Consider the following 20170-nt stretch of genomic DNA (forward strand, 5'->3'; position numbering starts at 1 on the left):
ACTTAAAACTCGTAAATTTTTACAAAAACAATACTTTCTCCATTTACTATGTCTAGGAGGAGAAAGTAAACGGGTATAAAAACCTGATACTGATAAATTTATAAAACATTTGCTAAGACAATATAGTTTTTAAATTTTGCACGACATTAATACATGAAGATTTAGATGTTATTCACGAAAAATAAAGCTATATGCAAAAAAGGAAAGAACAAAAGATCATATAAACATTTTATTTAAAAATAATACAATAGTATCAAAGTATGTAAAAAAGTTATAAAATATATTATATAACTTAGAGAGCAATTACAGTAAGGTTACATGGTTGTATGATGTAAACAACAACTAATAGTGTCATAGGAACAAACTTAACAAGGATTGTCGTGTCTAAATATTTATAGGATCGTCACGGCCGCGAATTCGCCGCGCAAGTTGCATGTCCTTGGCCATTAGTGTGACGCGCCGCGCGTGGATCGCACACAACATTGAGTCTTCGAAGAACTGAGTCATGTACAGCTCAGCAAACTCCTGCAGAGCTTCTAGTGCCAACGTCTGAATCCTGAAATATAATTCAACCATGGTCAATAAAATGTAGGACTTAAGGCTGATTAATTGTTATTCATTTTGAAAATACATCTCTTCAATGAATAGTTGACTGTAATATAAAACAAACCATAATGACATACGTTAGGTTAAAAAAAATACAGCCTGAAAATACAACAAACAAATTGTTGCCTAAAATAAGTCATATCTCTTCTACTTCTAGACAGATAATGGTAATAAGTGCCTTATGTTGACACAAGTTAATTTTTATGGTCACCACTCACATCCATGTTGTATCCGAAAATTGTATTTTTAGCAAAGTGATTTCTCTCCTTTACCGCCTAAATACACCCTTTCTTGACTAAAGATTTTAAAAGAAAAGATCAATGAATTTAGTGTGAAGTGATATATTGTTGGCTATGTTGGCAAAAGTTCATATTTTTTATATGATTCACCATGATGTATAAGAATGGCAATGATTTTTTTGTATAAAAAAGTAGAACTGTGACTTAACATTTCAGTGGTTTTTTAACTTAAGAGTGGGATTAAAGATCAAATTAACAACCTTCCGAGTGATAAGTGTTGTGAGGATAGATTTGCAACTACTGAGCTAAACAGTTACAAAGATAACTCGTCCTAGCAGAGGACTTGCTCTATAAAGAATTGTCAGTGTTATGCTGTGCTCTTTTGTGTATACAAGCCTCTGGATTTAATTTTCTCAAGTAAGCTATCTGAATAGAATCATTCCCAAAAAAAATTAAATTATTACTTTTATTATAAACCCAGCACTGTTTAAGTTTTTTCATATAAAGCCCCTGGCTTTGTTTAACTAAACCTCTACGGCCAAACCATTTTAACGGTTAAACTTACCTCAACGGTTCACTACCATAAGGGTTCATCTCCATGATGATTTCCTTTACTAGCCGCATGAATGGCAGTTTAGGGATTAACAGCTTCGTTGACTTTTGAAGCGCTCTGATTTCCATTAATGCTCGAGTGCCAGGTCTGAATTTTCTCTTTTCTGCAACCATCTGAAATGAATAAAACAGAATTTCGTAATAATGGTGTAGTTATTTTATGAAATGAAAAATTTTAAGTTTTTTTTAGTTTATTACAACAAGGTAACTAGGTGCACAATTCTAAGGCTCATTTAGTGACAAATATAACAAAATCAGGTAAACTTAATTTTTAAAAAAATTGAGTTTTTTAGACATTTGGGTCAATATTTTTGTTTCTCAACCACTAACAACTTTTCAACAAAATACGTTTTATTCGTAATAAAAAAAATAAATCCTCTTGAGTTTCAAAGAAAAAAAACACTCATCATGAAAGGAAGGGATTTTTCAATTTCCACATAATAAATCAATAAGGGCCATACAATATAATAATACTAAATTAATCCAATAGACAAAACAGGTACTAATTAGATTCAACAATTCATGAAATATTTGTAGAGAAAATCCTAAAAAAATACAGGGTTATTCTAAATGATGGACCCATTTTTAATGCTTTATAATTTTTATACTATTAAACTTACCGTTATAAAATACACATCAAACCAAAAAGCAACTCAAAGAGTTTATGCCGTCCAAAGACACATCATTTAACAATAACGATCCAACAGAACTGTAGATTTAATTGTACAAAGTTAAAAAGTAATCTCCAACTTTTTTTACCACTAGGAATTTGGAGGTTACTTGACGTTTTTGCAAATAACATTTAAATGGTGAGGAAATCGACCAAAAGTGGAAGGTATTATTCCGAAAAGAATGAAATTGCCTACAATCTACTATTATGCATTTTTTGAAAATACTCAAGAAAGGTACCAAAAATTGCCTCAAAATTAAAAAAAAAAAAAAAATTGAAAATCCCCGTCTTCAATTGTAGACAATAAACATAGCAAACATTAAATTTCACACTTTTTTATTTTAAACCAAATTTAGGCTACATTTATTGAGTATTTTCAAGATATGCGTAATAGTAGATTGTAGGAAATTTTCTTTTCTTACGGAATATTACTTTGGTCGATTTCCTCACCATTTAAAAGTTATTTGCAAAAACGTCAAGTAACCTCCAAATTTCTAGTGGTAAAAAAAGTTGGAGATTACTTTTTAACTTTGTACAATTAAATCTACAGTTCTGTTGGATCGATATTGTTAAATGATGTGTCTTTGGAAGGCATAAACTCTTTGAGTTGCTTTTTGGTTTGATGTGTATTTTATAGCGGTAAGATTAATAGTATAAAAATTATAAAGCATTAAAAATGGGTCCATCATTTAGAATAACCCTATATAAAGGTGTGACAGGAATAAAAAGTTTTAAGCCTAAACCTCTGCCTGTGAAACTTGCTAAATATATAAATGAATTTTTTTAAATAAATAAGTTAACTTTAAAACGAGAACATTTTAACTAAACAAAATTACATTTGTGTTTAGTAAGTATAGCAGTAAAAAAATTCTAAATACATAGCTAAATTTTGAGTGTAAAAACAAAATGTGATTGCGATTAACCTTCACGATTGAATTCTCAACTTTCGATTCGGTAAGATGAAAAGCAATGTCGGCAAGGTCCCGAGGCCAATGTTGAACAGCTATTTCCATCCATCAGCTGATATTCGATTCATACCTTCTGGCACAATAGGTCTGCAATCATGGTTGCTTGCCAAAACTCCTACAGTATTTGACTGTCTGTCTGGTCGCGTGTTTTGATTGGCCACCGAGTGATTTTCCTAGTTTTGAAATTTAGAAACATAACTTGTAGTCGTTACTGTAGCCCGTCTGTCAGCATTGAAATTAAAGTGTTATAGGCAAATTGAGTGAGTTTCCATTGTAATAACAAGTAAACTAAGTGCAAATAAACATAGTGAAGATAATTTTTTTTTATTTTCACTTGTGTGTTTTTAAGCAATTTTTTATCAAATTTAATATTTATAAATATTTATTAAATTGTTGTGTACTATTATCGTATATTATTATTGTATATTATTTAATTATTGTATAGGCCTAATGTTATAGTTATAAATATTAAATTTGGTTAACATTTGCTGAAAAACTTTTGGTTGTAGGATTCCCCTGGAAAGCTTTATTTACCAAACTTAAAAATCAAAAAGTTATTAAAAAATTGAAATAATCCCAAGTTGTTATTTTTCCAAAATAATTAACTTGAGGCTATGTTGAAAAACAAATATTATAAAATAATTAATAAAACGATCTAAATGTATGTGAAAATAGCAAACTTAACATCATTACTACTAAATTACTAAGAACTACATTACCGTTACCGGTTCTAAGTATTTCCTTCATTCAAATATGCTTGGTGTAATCATCTTTTATTTTAAGAAGATTACATTTTCTTAAATGGAAGAGCAGGATATGGGATAGGCTGCAGGAAATATGTAAAATTCATTAATTAGTTTATAATATGTCTAGATAAAATAAATTCTTAGTAAAGCTTTGAAAGAACTAGTTTGCTGATTCGCTTTAAAATTTAATTGAAAATCCTATACGCTTCGAAACTTATTCATAGTGTGGTTTCTAGTGAAGTGATAAATCCAAGAACAAAAATGGAAACATGACAACATGCAACGGGAGTTACGAAATAATAAATTTAAACCAGGTAAGGATCACTAATATACTAGATACTGCTGTACCGGTATTGTAATAGGAATTAGTCATGGTCCCACAACACCACGTAGGTATAGGTTACTTACACCATAAATACAAGGGATAGTTCTTACAATAGTAAAATACCCTCGCCACAGCAAACTTGCAGACTAAGCGAATTTACATTTGCCTGAATTGATATACAATTAAATATGTTTGAAAAAACATTAATTCGGTTAAACAAGTACCTGGGTTTGCTGATACAGGGAGGCTAATAAAGTGTGTTTTTTTAGTGAAATATTAAGAGCTTTAGCTTAGTATAAAATAAATAAATTTGCCATTCTTCTCCATAAGAATAATATGGAAATTTTAAATTTACAACTTATTGAATTTTCTCCGTAACCAATAACCGCACAAAAACAAAGAGTTGCCTCATCGGAATTTTACTAAAATATTTCCATAAACAACACAAATTAATTCCCTGTTTGGATAACATTAGATTTAACGAGTACTTAGGTTCACTGTTATGGAGCAGGGGGAAAATTCAGTAAAAAAAAAAAAAAAAAAATTGGTGTAACATTGGCATTAATTAGGTCTAAGTAGCCTATTTACTTACAGATTTGGATTTATTGACCGAGCCATTTTTTGAGACCTTTGTGGATTTTTTGCCAATACTTTTTCTGGATTTTGGAGGCAATTTCTTTTTTACACTTCCTCCTAGAGAGTCGACTGAAACACCAGTCGTATCCAGAGATGTCAATGTAGAATTTGTTTTTGGGCTCTTTTCCATGAACAGTTTCTTTCTGAAATGTACATAAAATGTCATTCGCTGTTCCTAAGTTCCATATTTATTATTTACTAAGCAGATGCTTAGTATCTTTTATTTTGTAACATGAAAAGACAATAAAATGCAATCATTAGGCCTACAATAACCAAGCTAACACACAATTAATAGTTAGTGGGATGCACAATTTTCAATGTTCATTGGATGTGAAAAATAACTTAGGCTAACAAAATAGGAAAAAAAAACATGATACAATATAATAACAAATAAGCAACAGCAATCAGAAAAAAGTTAAAAATCAGTTCATCCAGTTGGTTAAAAAATTTTCAAAAAGGAGCTATCACCCGCCAGCACTTCTTTCACCATATGTGCTTGGCTCATTAAAGATTTGTAATTAAACTGAGTCAGGCTACAATTGAGCGCCAAATTATTGCCACAAGAATGTTTCCCCTCAAAATGTAAGTTCCTCACTGAAACCTACAATTTATTAAGCGAAGATATGTGACCACATTGGTCGGTTAATACAATTTAGATTACATTTTAGAACTTAATCAGCTAACTAAAACAGCTGACAATCAGTTTGGATTCAGTTCAGTAATGAATATCCAATTGTTATTTCACTTGAAACTAGTCTAGGTACTATTTGCCTACAGGGCAGATAAAGATTAATGAGTATTTTATGGCCAAATTATTGGTCTGATGCATTTATTTATTACTTAAACGATTTTATGTTGAAATGTTACCAAAAACCTGTGTAGCCCCAAAAACACATTAGTTTGTGTTAATTTTTAATGTTTAATGATAGTAAAATGACAGCTCTAATGCCAATAAAATTAAAAATTCTCAACCTCTTTCCATGAGAGTTTTTATTGATTCAATCTGGGAACCGTCCGCCAATTTTTTTTATCATGTTTTGATTTATTTTATGTACAAAAAAGCAAAATACTGCATAAAATAAGTTAAGTTTTTGGTGGACATAGAAACATGTCTAGCCTATGTGAAAGTTCTCAAAATGTCTAATTTAAAACAACTTAGGCTACAAAGAAATATAGGCTATCTTGTCAAATAAGTTATAGCCTAACCCAGTTTGTCCATTAAGTCTTATTATAGGCACACCAACCTCAGCCAAAGACAGATTCCTCAAATAAGTTGCACATATTACTTACTTCTGTGCAAAAGTTTGCAGCCTTCAGTTTTCTTTTCCTCTAAAGAGTAACATGGAGATCTTATAGGCTAAGATACCTAGGCCTACCGTGATAATTTTCTTTGTAACCTTTAATTTTACAGCAACGCTTCAATATAGGCCTCTTCAATAATTCGTCACTTCAATAATTGTTTTTAAGCTCTTTGAACTTAAAAACCTGCGATGGCTGTTAACATTTCCATGTTTTAAGGGTAAAAATTTGAACCCAATTTTTGAAAATTGCAAAATACTCAGTTCCCATGACCCAATCTAAGTTAACTTACTTAGCTGGCTCGCCAACTCACTCAAGTTTATCCCACCCTACACCTTCAAGCCAAATTTCATCAAAATCGGACCAAAATTTACTCTAGCTAAGTAACATATCCCGTTTACAGACAAAAGCCTTACAGGTTGCAAAAATTTGATAGCCTAATCCTATCTTAGTGGTAGATAGGCCAACCGGAAGAGAGGCATAACTTAGGCTATAACTTAACTTTGGCATAGGCGTAAAAAGTTCAATTCAAGACCTTTCAAAATTGCCTGTAAGCCATCCACTTGTCTTAGTTTAGGCCTATCAATTTAGCCAAGGTAGGCCTAGTTAGCTGATGTGGGAATTGAACACATTTTCGTAACCAAACTAAATGGAAAAGTCTGACATTCAAAGTCAAGATACTAAATAAATATGGCAGCCTTTCATAATGCAATATTATGATTATTGTTGGTTTCCAACTAGGCCTAGGATATAGGTAGGTTTTATTATTATCCTAAATACTTACTTGGCTGCCACTTGTACCAACTTTTTATTCTCTAATATGAGAGAATCTGTCTTCCTTCTTACCATTTTAGATAAATACAAACGACTAAGTTTAAGGTTTACGGGAAAATATCAAGTCAATTATTAAACAAAGAACGAGGAATAGACTTTTAGGTTTTTAACGAAACGACGTTACACTTAAAATTTGAACGAACTGACTAGTGACTAACCAATTAATTGACGAATGAAGAAGTTTGTCTTAAAGTTTTCTTCTTTCCCATACAAAATGAATATGAATTCATTTGCCGCCAAAATCAAAAAACACCTTGCTTGACTAAAGATTTCCAAAGAGATTATGAAGTATGGCATACCACCAGGAAAAGATCAATGAATTTTGTGTGAAGTGAAAATATATTTTTGTATATATTAATTATTCTCAGAGTGGAGGTGTTTAGGGAAAATTTAATTTATACAAGTGTAAAAAACAATTTAAACTGTAGATCAAGCGAATTTATTTCACATTTATATCATTACAAAACATAAAATAGAATTGACCAGTAAAACCATTGACTATATATACCTACATGTATATAAGTATAAGGTATAAGGTATTTATAGTCAATGGTAAAACCTACAGCTTATAATAAATAAGCTTAATTATTTAGCCTTAATTAATTGACATGACCAATGCAAATTTTGTATTGTTATTTTGGTTCAATAAATGAGTTATGAGTTATGAGTTAAGCATTCATATAATCTTTGGTATGACCACGACCGCCTCAAAGGTGGCCGTGAGTATGACTATGTCAAATAACTGTTTACAAAAGGCAGGCATTTTCATTTGTATATTATTCACTCACTAAAAAAAACATTAATATGTAAATTATATGCCTGTAAGATGATTATTACATTTACTCGGTTCGGTTCTTTTACAACACATCCCATTCACTTTTGTAAAGGAGGTTAAGTAATCGGGAATCTTTAGGTTTGTTGGAAACATAGTTTAGTTTGTGATTGGGTTATCTGGTACTGTCATATAAAGGGGTGTGTTTCATCTATATTAGTGGATGTTGCATCGCGCCTACAAGCCAGTTTTTTTTGCTCACCGGTTAGGTGGTTTAGTACTGTAGCTTGTAAACTCGCCCTGTGTAATCGAACCTTTTAATGGTATTATAATGACGAGAATTAGTGTGAGTCAATTATTATAATAGTCTTAACTCCAGTTCGGTGTTTAAAGAGACAATTTTTCCACAATAAAGTAATACAACTAGAGTCGGGACCACATAAGTTTGCAGTTGAGGGAGGAGCCTATTTTCCATATGGGTTTGAATGAACCAATGAGAACCGTGCGGTGTTGCCAAATCTAATAATACCAGCTGATTTGAAAATATTGCTTTGTATATTTTATTAGGGCGATGTGGCAACGTTGCACTAGCCTTGTCTTGTGATTGGCTGGCACCAACTGCAAACTTATGTGGTCCCGACTCTAAATAGGTATTGACAAAGGAAAAAATAAACATCATTCCAACTAAGTTTAGAGTAGGAAACGCTGTAAAATTTTCCCCAAAAGTGGGAACACTTACCATACGGTACATTAATCCATAGATAAAACATACTCCCTTAGTTAGTCTATGATTAATCATACTAAAATTATTAGTCAAACTTGTTACAATTTTATCAATTCGCACGATTGAGGAACTGTGGTATACACACACACAGACCACTGAGGTCTATGTAGACTCATTTCCATTATATATTACATTAGTTATTATTCAAGCCGGATGAAACATTCAACTAGTATTTAAGTTTTTACTATTATAACTTTATAAATTAATTTTACTAGAATTAACTTACGTAAACAAAGTACTCATAATGCTTCAGGGCTATATATATTTGTATTTTATTTTTTTGAAAAATTGTATATTTTTTATATATTGTGGAAATAAAACTGATTTGATTTGACAATATTTTTATAGAGTCGTGCAACAATTTTAAACACGTGTTAGGGACTAATTCCCGACTAAAGCTAATTCGGGAGATAAACCTTACGGATTGTATACTGAGTATGAGTATTTCATAGCGCTCAATGCGGAAATTGTACACTAAAGACTCTGTTTCAACCCGCTAATTGCAATTCCAATTATTGTTATGGCTAATAATAATACCGTGACCGGCCGGTGGTTCAGAGGTTATTTTTCATTCTTCAAAAATAGGATCTACAGTATTACAAAAAGATTATTGATACATTTTATCTAACAAGAAAATCTCTTTTGTAGGTGAGTAGATCGGAACTGACTTTATATTATTGGAGGTCTGCCTCCACTAGAGAATATAGACATATAGAGAACAGAAAATCTAAGTAAATTAATCACTTTAGAGTTTAGAGTAGGGGTTATGAATGAATTTATTGGTAAGTGAATTTGAAGATACTGTAGTAGTATTTTAATATAATCAAACTACAACCCTTTCGGAATACTGTATATATTCATCGAAATTTAACCATTTTGTGGGAACGTTGCTAGTTCGACACAAATTTCATATAGTATATGATCTATTTCGCCAAGGGCTGATTTGGTTGAAAACTAATTACAACTCGCAAAAAATATCTGTGGAGACTGGAGAGTGGAGATACTGGAGAATCGATAGAATTTGTGAGTGACTGAGGCAGACGACAGAACCTCGGTTTTATGTGTCTTGATGACATTCCTATTTTATCCCCGAGTTTGTTGCAGAACAGAGCATAATGGGGATGAAACCTCCCCGGTGGTTAGTTAAAGGAGGAACGAAAATTAAGTGCAAGAAAAAAGGAGGACTGTCATATCCATCAAGTTAAATGAATTTGGTGAATATAAAAATTACTACTGTAGGCTAAAATTTACTTGTATAAAATTTGTTTCTATCTCTATCAATCGTTAAGAAATTAAAAACAATAATATTCTGATACCTTATCTTAGCCTAGTTGTTGGGCTTTTGAAAACATCCAAGCACAATCTTTTCTTGATTTTAAGCATGGGTGAATTTCATTTCAGAATCTGAACTCGGGGGTGATTATTTTTTCTTGCGGATATTTCTTTGATTGTTATGCCATAGACAAAATGATTTGTACATTTAAGTTTTAATTTACATTTCGTCATTATATTTTGGTATTTTTGCCTGGAAGTCAATCAATCAATCAATCAATCATTGAGATAGGTCAATGAATAATGAGGGTTGATAATTTAACTTGTTGTTTAACTTTCACCATAAATCATGTAGCCAATAATACTACCTAATGTTAATAAATTGGAAGTTAGCGTTAGCAATTTTTACACAAATGTTGTTTTTTGGAAGATGTTATTATTCCTAAGTAGGTTAGGTCCTAGGTATGTCTATTTTCGTTGTGACGTGATTGTGGTTGGGCAGGAAGAAATAACTTAAGTCAAGACATTAAAGAATACGTCATATGAAATAACAAACAGTTGTTTGGATAGAGACTCTTTCTCCAAACTGTCACTGATGCATAAATATGTTTGAAATTATTGGGCTATGTTTACTTCAAAGGCTTTTTACAAATAAGGCCTATTACAACTACTTCCGATCATGTAAGTTAACTTATTGTACTTGTTGGCCTATGAAAATCCAAAACCAAGAGGGATTAATAACCTTGTGACCTAAACAACGGACTAAATATATTGCAAGTACAATACATAAAGTTAGTTTTTAATTGTAAACAAAATACAATGACTAACTTAAGTAGGCTACCATCCAGGCCGGGAAACCAGAGTTTCTGCGTGTATCAAACTGTAACTGTAGGGTACTTGAGTTTTTTATATATAAGTTAGGACTGGGGAAACTTACAGTTTAGGTAATTGTCGCCAGTTTAGCCCACAATCTAGGCTTCAATTTCTTAAAACAGCGTGTCAGTGGCTGTTGTGACAACTAAAAACTCACAACTGTAGTGGGGGTTCACAGATTTTGCTGTGATTTTGAGTAACTTAGGCTTAATAAACTTATTTATGATGTTGTTATAATCGTATCAGTGGTTCACAGATGCTGAAAAAATCACTTTTCCCATGTGTTGATTTCGGTGTTGATTCATCACTATTTTGCTGCCATTGCTGGACTGAACCACCGTAGACCTATGACCCATTTCCTTTTTTTTTCTTTCTTACAGTCAATATTTTTCCTACAGTAAATTATTTACTTTATTAGGCCTGGAAAATGTCTAATGTTGAACTACGGTATATACTTAATAATAACTATGTTTGTAACTTAGATATATTTTGTTGCAGGCTAAAATATTCAGTCTGGTTGTTAGTTTATGCAATGCAAATTTTAACACATTTTAGTGGAAAATTTTCACTGACACAACTGGTAAATTGTATTGTAACTTAAATATTTCGTTGAAAATGTCCAAAACTCAAAAACCTCGTTTGGGGGGGGGGGGGAAGCGAGCTGGTCAAGTGTTAGCACGGGGCATCGGAGCCCGAGGGTGAATAAAAACAAGTAGGACGAGTATTTACTTACAAGTAAAGTATAACAAGACTTTGTACACTAAATAAACTGATGTGAATTAAGTGTACAGTTTGCTCGTGAACGTTTACTTGCGATCCGAGGATATACTTGCAAGTATTTACTCGGATGCCAACTAAGTAACATTAGAAACGCAAGTAAATTCTTGTAGCGGTGCATGAGTACACCAGATGAAACTGCAGATGATGGCTGTATGCAGTATACAAGTACTGTAGATTATTACCAATTTGTGTTGGTTTTTGCTGTTCATGTCTTATTGATTTCGATCAAAATTATGTCCACATGTGCATTTTCCTCATCGTTATTATCTTCTTCGAATGTGTCTTCTACCTCCCAAGCGTCATTCAAATGCTTTGCAATTTTGTCAAGCACTATACAGCCTATTACTAGTTTGGGTACAATTTTCAGCGCTATTCTCACTTGGCTTGACAAAATAGGAAATTACGTTTGAAGTAGTGTCTAAACACTCATTCAATTATTACTCTTTTTTAAGCATGGGTCAAATTAAAATTCCGTTCGTGAGCAATTCTTAATTCATGAAAAGGAGTTTTAATTAGTCAAGGAGTAATTCCGTATCCACTTTTACCGTGGAGGCAAATCTCACCATCATAGTTCCTCAATACCACTAAGCCGCCAAATCTTACATGCATGTACACTGCCTGGTCATTGGGCGCAACACTTGTATTTTTTTCATTGGCGTCACAAGTCATAGCTGCACGTTTATTGGTGTTTGACCTTTTCTGTTAACATATTCCTCATTGAATTCCGAAGGTTTAATTATATGAACATGAGTACAGTCTACAATACCAATGCAGAATTTTGATGCCCATAGCTTCATACATTTCCATAGTACTAGGCAATTATATCCAATTCTGACTTCACTACTATCTGGTCCAATAATGGCAAATGGTTTGCAAACAGTACTTCTTTTCATCCCAATATTGTTAGTAACCTCACTTTGATACTCCGGGTCACTGACCTTTCGGAAACAAATTTCCATTTTTTCAGTGACATTCGTCCTCCACCTCGAGTATCATCTGTGTGCTCATCAAGGAAGTAAGATTTAAAAAAATCCTCACTTTTGCTATTGAACCATTGTATTCTCTTAGATAGATCGGAACTTACATTTTGCCGTCGTCCGTAGTATTTAACTCAACTCAAATACATAAATGCACCCATCCTACACATGCGAGTACGACTGACAAGTCTGGGGTCAGGCAAACTTGCCACTGTGCAAGTATTCACTTCGTGCACAATAAGCTGTTCTAGCTGCGATGTAATCCCATGGTTACTTAAAGCCTGGCCCTCTATTAAAAAAAAAAAGTATTCACTTGGCCTGGAAGTATATACTTGCGCTTATTCAGACCAATTTAGGCGTTTTTCAGGGGTATACTTACCTTGAAAGTATTCACTCGCAAGTAAAAGTAACTTGTTTTATTCACTACATTTTACATTTTACTTCTCTTTTGAAAATTATAAGTACCGTATTTACTTGCCCTACCCGTTTTTATTTACCCGGCCCAATGAATTTTATCTATGTGATAGTGCCGCGATCCTCTGGGACTAGTCCAAAGTGATGTGTAAAACAGTTCCGGGCTAGAATCCACCATCCTGGGATGTGAAGGTGGGACAAAAAAAAAACATTGTATTAAATACATCGATACTTTAAACATTAAACCAACCAATTCTTAAATTTTCACTTTTAATAATTCTCATAATACAATTTAACTAAGAGGACAGCTCAATTTGAAATGTAAACTAGATTTTCAAGACACTATTTGAAATGAAGTGTTGAATGTGGGTTAGATCGTGGGGAGGTGTGAGGAGGGGGGAGCAAAGATTAGAGGTTGAAGTCGGTCAAAAAGAGGATCAAAGTTTCAAGGGTTGTATTTTACTCTGCAATGACACTGTAGTGCTGCAACATCAAGACGAGGTTGCGTCTAGCAATATGTTACACTTCAGTTATTACTTTTTAGTAAGTTTGCCATATCTATTAAATCTCACTCTTTTCGTTATTTTTTAAAGTGTATCTTTAACATGGCAATGTGAAACATTACAGCATCCTTAATTATAGTATAGAGGAAACCTTATTGTTAACAGATATGTAAGCCTGTTCACTAAGTCTTAGTTCTTTTTATATTGGAAAAACTATGTTATGATATAAGCAGTCTCACTATTTTGTAATTTAAAATATTTATTATTTTTTTATTGTTACGGTGTTTTTAAATTTCCAAATCATTTTTTCACTTTGAATCTTAATGACAAACAGCTATAATAATACAATGATAACTCCACCGCAGCAAACCTGCTGACTAAGCAAATTTTCATTTACCTGACTAAATTCCTACTGAAATAATTCAATAACATTTTCAGATTTATCAAAAAACATTAAATTTAATGATTACTTTTAAGTTTGCTGTTACAGGGAAGGTAATAAGTGTATTTTTTGTATTGAAATATTGCTAGTTTAGTATAGAAAACAAATTTACCAAATCCAATCAAAATATATCCAAAAACAAGTAAACTACAACAGCTTATTATTAAAAAAAAAATACATAATAATTTTAAATTTACTGTAAAAAATGCTTTTACTGTTAGGGTTCAGAAATGCCAACATAGGTACTAAATTATTTGTTTTTAATCTTTACAAAATATTCCGGAAAGGAGTTGCAAAATGTTTTGTTTTGAAGGTCAAAAACGAGAAAAACATATTTTTACCCCACTAAACCCACAATAAACTCACAATAAACCGCATTCCCATGGTCCGATCATGCCGGTTTGTGAACTCATTTGAATAAACGCAAGTTTACTCGTTTGTACCAAATTTAACCAAAATCGGATAATTTGTACACAAGTTATTGTGCTAACAGACACATACACACATGTGTATATATATTAGCCTAATTTGAGCGGGTGGGTTTTTTGGCCTCTGGGGACATCAAAACCAAAAAAAGTAAATCAGTCCCAACTCCCGAATCTAGGTCTTACCATAATTAGTGAGGTCAGTTATCAAAAGATTTAACCAACTTTTGAAAGGAATAGTCTAGCTTATTTAAAATGTACTTTAGTTCAGAAATGTTTTAAGACCTATCAATCTTTAACAGGAGCAGTTGTTAATTCTCCATTTTACTTTCCCAGTGCATTTTTTCCTATTTTCTCCTGTTACCACTACAAGTCAAACTTCAGTCTAGTATTGTCCCCTGACTTAACTCGTAAAATTTCGCTGAGATGTGATTTGCTTAACGGTAGTTTTTGAACTATTAAGTCCATTATTGTTGTCCCTGTCCCCCAGTAACGGGACAAAAGCTAAAACAAGGATATATGGCAAGTCTTAGGATAAGGTATAGTTTACTTTGAAACACTGTGGTTGGTTTTTTCCTTCGTGATTTAAGGGAGACACACAAAACACAGTATTATTTACTCTTATTGTTAAGCTGTAATCATTTACGGTTTGTTACAGAATCCATCCTCTTCGGCCAGCACAGCTTCATCTTCGCGGCTAAGAACAGTCCGGGCCAAATCCGGATCACTCAGCTTTATTTCCTCGAAATATGAGGTAGGCCTTTGCCTCAATTGTTTAAAATAAGCATTCGTTTACTCAAGCGTACTAGGTACTGCTTTAGTTTCTTTGTTAGCTAAATTTTTCTCTTTGGCTTTAATTATTATATATTTGTTCATCAGAAACAACTTAATAAACAGTTGTATTAGACAATGGAAGAAAATTATCACTGGGCAGTTTTTGTAATAATGAACTAACTCAAATTCAAGACTAAAAAAATTAGTGATGGCACAAATAATAATTTATCCATTTTCAGAAATTAACTGCAATTTTTTCCACTGTTAAAATTTAACTAAAAAATGTCTCTTGTAAGTTTATCCTGAAAAAAGTTGACTGACTTTTTTATGATTGACCAAGCTGCCTTGATTATTGGATTTCTTACTAAATGAGTACAGTATAAGCAAAAATGAGTTGTAACTGGCCGTCCTTAACCAGTAACAAAGCTATCTCATTAATTTAAAACTCGTACACGCACCTTGGTATGTCCAGGTTGTCTGAATCTATTCTGACTATGCTTTAAAATATAGACTCTTTTATTCTGTGGCTTTAACTTTACTTAATACCCTGCCTTATTGAAACACTACTGAACTAGTAAATCTACTTATGATTTTAGATTGAATGAAAGTTGATAGAAATCCATTTGGGTTGATCTGGGGTGTAGCCTAAAGGATTACACACATTAAGTTCTTCATTAAATTACATTTTTATTTGTTTTCTGATTTATAAACATTTTACTTGGCCCAATACTTTGCTCACTTGAATGACTACGAAGCAATGCAAAATGTTTAAGCTAAGTCTATTTTTATTGAGTTTCAATCAATAGGAGATTCTGATTATCTGTGGGTAAAATTAATTTTACGTGTAAAATGTTATAAATAATTACAATCTGAAATGTGAATACAAGTTGCTGATTATAATTGTTTTCCAGAGTTTGGATTATGACACTTGCGAGAACAAACTTCTGGTCGATGAGGAGAGGACTCGCGGATATCCGTATGTTATACAGGTAAGCTACAATACGACGTGACTGCTAACTTTATTAGTTTTCTCGTTGTAATCTTCAGCAAATTTTCACAATTGATTTTCCGGAATATTTAAAGATTTTAAGTTTAAAACATATTCTTTGACATTTCTAATGGAGTGGGAATGATAATAAATTACTTTATGTCCTTAAACAGAGGATGCTTCTTTTATAGGAGTTCCAAATGCTTCTGGAAAGGAGTTTCTGAAAAAGATAATTCTTGGTGTAGAGTTTAGCATAGTGTTTAATATGTGTTTTTTCTGTTTTTTTCCAATGGCTATAGCATATTTCATGAAGATATTGTGGTGATATTCTTAAGCCTCGTAACACGTTAAAAGTATATCTAAAATTTGTCCATGTAGACGACATTATATTTATTCCTTTGGAAAAACTAGTAGTAGGGCCTAATGGTGTAAAATACGATAATGGTGGAATTTTTTCCTCAGAAATGTTTTTTTGTAAGTGTTTAGTGCTGTTTCTTATGCATTTTGTTTTGAGTGGTTTTTACAATCAAAGGATTACAGTATCTGATATCTTGTAAGCAAATGGCCATGTTGGTCGGTGTATAAGTCTGCTGATCGTAGCTATAAGTCAGATTTGTTCTTTTCTTTCATACAAATTACTGTATCTTAAAACAATTTGTAGCAAATAAATAAGTATTGACCGTTTGCAGGTTTGCTCCCAATCTCTTAAATTTGCCGGGTTTAATTACATTTAGTAAAAACATTTCTATCAGTTGTTAAAAAACAACTGATAGAAATGTTTTCATATTTACAATTAAGTTTGTAATATTTCCTGTGAGTTGTATCACAGCCAATGTCGGACTATCGATAGTGTTGCGAATGAATGTTCTTCTCTGTTCCAGACTGATGTTGCGAGATGGTTTTTGTTCTTCCTGATCGGACTATTCACTGCTGCCATCGGTGTGTTTGTGGATATCGCGATCGCACAGATAGCTGACTATAAATACTCTTATCTTAGAAGCGGTATCCTTTACTAGTATTTTAGTTTGAGTGGAATGCTTGTTTATTATTTACAGTATTTGAATACCCGGTAATAGTCTACAATTATTTTTAACATTCAGTAGCATCATACACATTTAAATTTGCCCTGAGTGGTGTGGAAAATAAATAATATAGAGTTGGTTGTATATTGTTTTCCAAAAATGCTACCAGCAACTTTTCTTGTTGCTTGGGTTGTTGCCATTACTTAATGCGTTAAAGTTGAAGAAAACCTGGTACCTCTTAGGCTTAAAAGAATTAAAAATTAATTGCCTGAAGGAATTTAACTAAAATAGCTAAATTGTATGCATGATGTAGAGATAATTGATTGTTTATCTTAGTTTGAAATTATTAACCATTGATAATGTGCTACATTGACAAATTAATATTTGTAATTGATACAAAAATATTAATAGTTGCTGATATTCTGAAACACTAAAGGTTTTTTACATTATTTAAATAGGTCTATAGTAATGTATATCTGTATTATCAGTATTATATCAGTTATCTTTACCTAATGTTTTACTTTGTAAAAAAGAAAACATTTGATTATTTTGAACAGAGAGAATGGATTATTCTACATTAGATTCATTCAATGCAAATACTGAAAAATAACAATCCGATTGTTCAAAGTAAAGCACCAACTTCCGGTGTTATTAATATAAATGTTAGTAAAATTAATTTAAAAGCCATTCAGTTCTGAGTTCTACCAAAATTGGACTTTTGAAAGATTGTACTTGGTCAAATGTGTGGGGGCCGTATTTGATGATCTATTTAAAGGAATACCTAATTTGGAACGGCAAACGTTCAAGAGCATTGTTTCCCAACAGCTTGTCGTAGTGATTTTCTGCCACAAAAATAGAGTGTAATAGTTCAAAAATTACCTTGTTTTTTTCATTAATAGGTCTTACCGGTACTAAAATAGTCCCACTGTTGGTTCCAATATTTAAGATTTTTGTCTTGGTTATCTTTATTAATTTTAGTACAAAGTTGTGCATTTTACACTTATTTGCATTCTTTTATGTATTTAGTCCTAATCTCTTTTCCATGCATATACATTTATTTATTGGAGTTTAATGTTGATTATGTAATTTCATTGCTTTTTAGATACTTTGTCAGAAATGTCTAGAAAAATGCACTAACACAGAGCAAAGTAGAATAAGCTACAGGTTTTATAAAATGGGTTTAACCAGTTGTTTTATAAGGCCAGTGATAGTTTACGATAATAGGCTTTATGTAGAATCTACCCTATCTATTGCAATTGGAAAAATACTATTTATTTTTAATGATAAATTATGTTATTATTATTTTATTTTAAGTTTTTATAGATATATTCCACTATTGTGTTGTCATTTGCATCAACATTCTACCTGTTAAATGTGTTACAAGATTTTTCAACATTTTACTAATTTAGAGTTGGCTTTAACATTTCACAATGGTTTTAATGCAAATTGTTGACATTTCACTGATTTATCACTTTTGTCATTTCACTGTTGTCGTGTTGCCTCCTTGACTCTGACCACAGTTATGAACGAATGTGTCGCCAACCAATGTTTCTACAAGACCTACTTTGTGTGGCTCGGTCTTGTCATGTTTCCTGTTATGGTCGCTTCTATTCTTGTTGTATACGTAGAGGTAAGTTGTGTTTTAAAAATCTATAACCCTACATATTTGATATAAGAACAAGTTACAACGAAATTTCACCCTTCATGTCTTTATATTCTACTGGAGTAAATTTAGTACTATTTTACACGTGTCCGGATAATATTTTATGTTGGGTCTTAGTTTGAACCTTTTGACAACAGACAGAAATAATGTTTTTATTATTGTTCTTCAAAGAGTTTAAAGATGTTATTGAAATTAAAAACTGCAGACCACAACACATTGCAACTGGATTTCTTTCTCCTCAAATTGGTTTGGAGGCAATCATAGTTTCAAATGCAATTAAAACCTGAGCATGCAGTTTGTAGTGATTGATAAACAATGTTACTAAAATTGTAAATATAATTTTTTTTCAACCCATAAACAAATTGTAGTCGACACAATAGCACAATAGAATTCTGCGTTTGGCACGCATTCAATGGATGCAAAGGAAGAAAACAAATCCGTGGACAAATACAAATAACGTTGGCAGTGAAGTTAATCAATATCAGGTGGTGTTGGTGCAATTCAGGTGGCGGTGGCGATTAACAACAGCTGGCACGGTGCCATGATTGCTCTTGATTGACCCTTGTGTCCACTTTGCCCACATGAACATAAACACAGTCCGGTAACTCTCAAACGTCGTTTATTTTAATCACTTTTTCCTGATTAAAGTCGTTTATGTGCTGTTTAATGCCATTCCTGATAGAATTATTTTTAACCTTAGTTTCTCATGTAAGTTATAGGATTTAATTGTTTTCCTGACATTGTTGCCTGGTTAAAAAAAAAGGAAAACTTATTAAACCTCTTTTTCTAGCTTCAGGAAACTTTTTAAGAGCTGCGGTTTGGCTTGACTATACCAAACTTAATCTTAAAATATAAATTTTCCTTAAAACGGTAATTTATCTTTTCTAAAGCATCCAGTTGCTTTTTTTATAAGATTTTTCATGCTGAAGCAATCAAGTGTTTCTTGGCTTCTCTTTTATACATAGTGTAAACTAAACAAACAAAAAACAGTTGATATAAAATAATTTATAATATAAATTTAACTTCATTTACTTATACTATGGAGTGTTGAAATCGTATTTGTCCAAACGCTTTTTTCAAATTAAATATCAAGATATAGTTACAGATGTGCATGAAATTGAATCAGGTGTACCACAAGGCAGTGTTCTTGGACCTATTTTGTATATTTTGTTCACTTATGACCTTCCAAGTACTCAGGGTATTACGGTTGCAACATTTGCAGACGACACTGCTTTTTTATCATCAAATCAGGATCCTATTCTGGCATCATCAAACCTTCAGGCTGCATTAGACGATTTGTCTCAGTGGCTACAGAATTGGAAAATTAAAGTAAATGAAACAAAATCCGTTCAAGTTACATTTACTATGTCTACAAGAACTTGTCCCCCAGTAATATTGAATAATGTCATGCTTCCACAATCCAACGAAGTTAAGTACCTTGGTATGCATCTCGACAGACGGCTTACATGGCATTCACACATTTGGAACAAACGACTTCATTTAAATTTAAAAACAAACAAACTAAATTGGCTCATTGGTCGAAATT

The 20170-nt window shown here is 32.2% G+C and overlaps 2 protein-coding genes across 6 annotated transcripts in view; one reads left to right on the forward strand and one right to left on the reverse strand.

Moving 5' to 3' along the window:
* Positions 1–242: 242 nt before the first annotated feature.
* Positions 243–7076, reverse strand: LOC129000148 (uncharacterized). Its single transcript, XM_054427080.1, has 4 exons — positions 6886–7076; positions 4759–4945; positions 1411–1571; positions 243–556 (listed from the first exon to the last, which is right to left on the reverse strand). The coding sequence occupies exons 1-4, from the start codon at positions 6948–6950 to the stop codon at positions 385–387; spliced, it is 585 nt and encodes a 194-aa protein (XP_054283055.1). The 5' UTR covers positions 6951–7076; the 3' UTR covers positions 243–384.
* LOC129000147 (H(+)/Cl(-) exchange transporter 7-like) overlaps positions 3264–20170 on the forward strand; it is a 51743-nt gene continuing 34836 nt past the window's right edge. For 4 of the 5 annotated variants that reach the window (XR_008491344.1, XM_054427076.1, XM_054427077.1 and 1 more), the window contains exons 1-6: positions 3264–3355; positions 4078–4155; positions 14836–14931; positions 15863–15940; positions 16821–16941; positions 18482–18591. Coding sequence is in view for 4 of the 5 variants with exons in the window: in XM_054427076.1 (XP_054283051.1) it covers positions 4111–4155; positions 14836–14931; positions 15863–15940; positions 16821–16941; positions 18482–18591 (450 nt within the window). In the remaining variant the exon portion in view is untranslated. Of the gene's footprint in view, positions 3356–4077; positions 4156–9595; positions 9706–14835; positions 14932–15862; positions 15941–16820; positions 16942–18481; positions 18592–20170 lie in introns of those variants that run through there. The other variant, XM_054427078.1, reaches the window with a different exon arrangement.

The sequence above is a fragment of the Macrosteles quadrilineatus genome, unplaced genomic scaffold, assembly GCF_028750875.1.
Source record: "Macrosteles quadrilineatus isolate MER2022 unplaced genomic scaffold, UCM_ALF_1.0 Scaffold_8__2_contigs__length_117827958, whole genome shotgun sequence".
NCBI classification, from domain to species: domain Eukaryota; kingdom Metazoa; phylum Arthropoda; class Insecta; order Hemiptera; family Cicadellidae; genus Macrosteles; species Macrosteles quadrilineatus.

What these genes read in the sequence shown, in the direction of transcription:
- LOC129000148 (XM_054427080.1), bottom strand. Translation starts at nt 6,950, where the DNA reads ATGGTAAGAAGGAAGACAGATTCTCTCATATTAGAGAATAAAAAGTTG. An exon ending in TTGGTACAAGTGGCAGCCAA is followed by an intron (nt 4,946 to 6,885) that starts GTAAGTATTTAG and finishes TGTACATTTCAG; the next exon opens with AAAGAAACTGTTCATGGAAA. An exon ending in TATGGTAGTGAACCGTTGAG is followed by an intron (nt 557 to 1,410) that starts GTAAGTTTAACC and finishes ATTATATTTCAG; the next exon opens with GATTCAGACGTTGGCACTAG.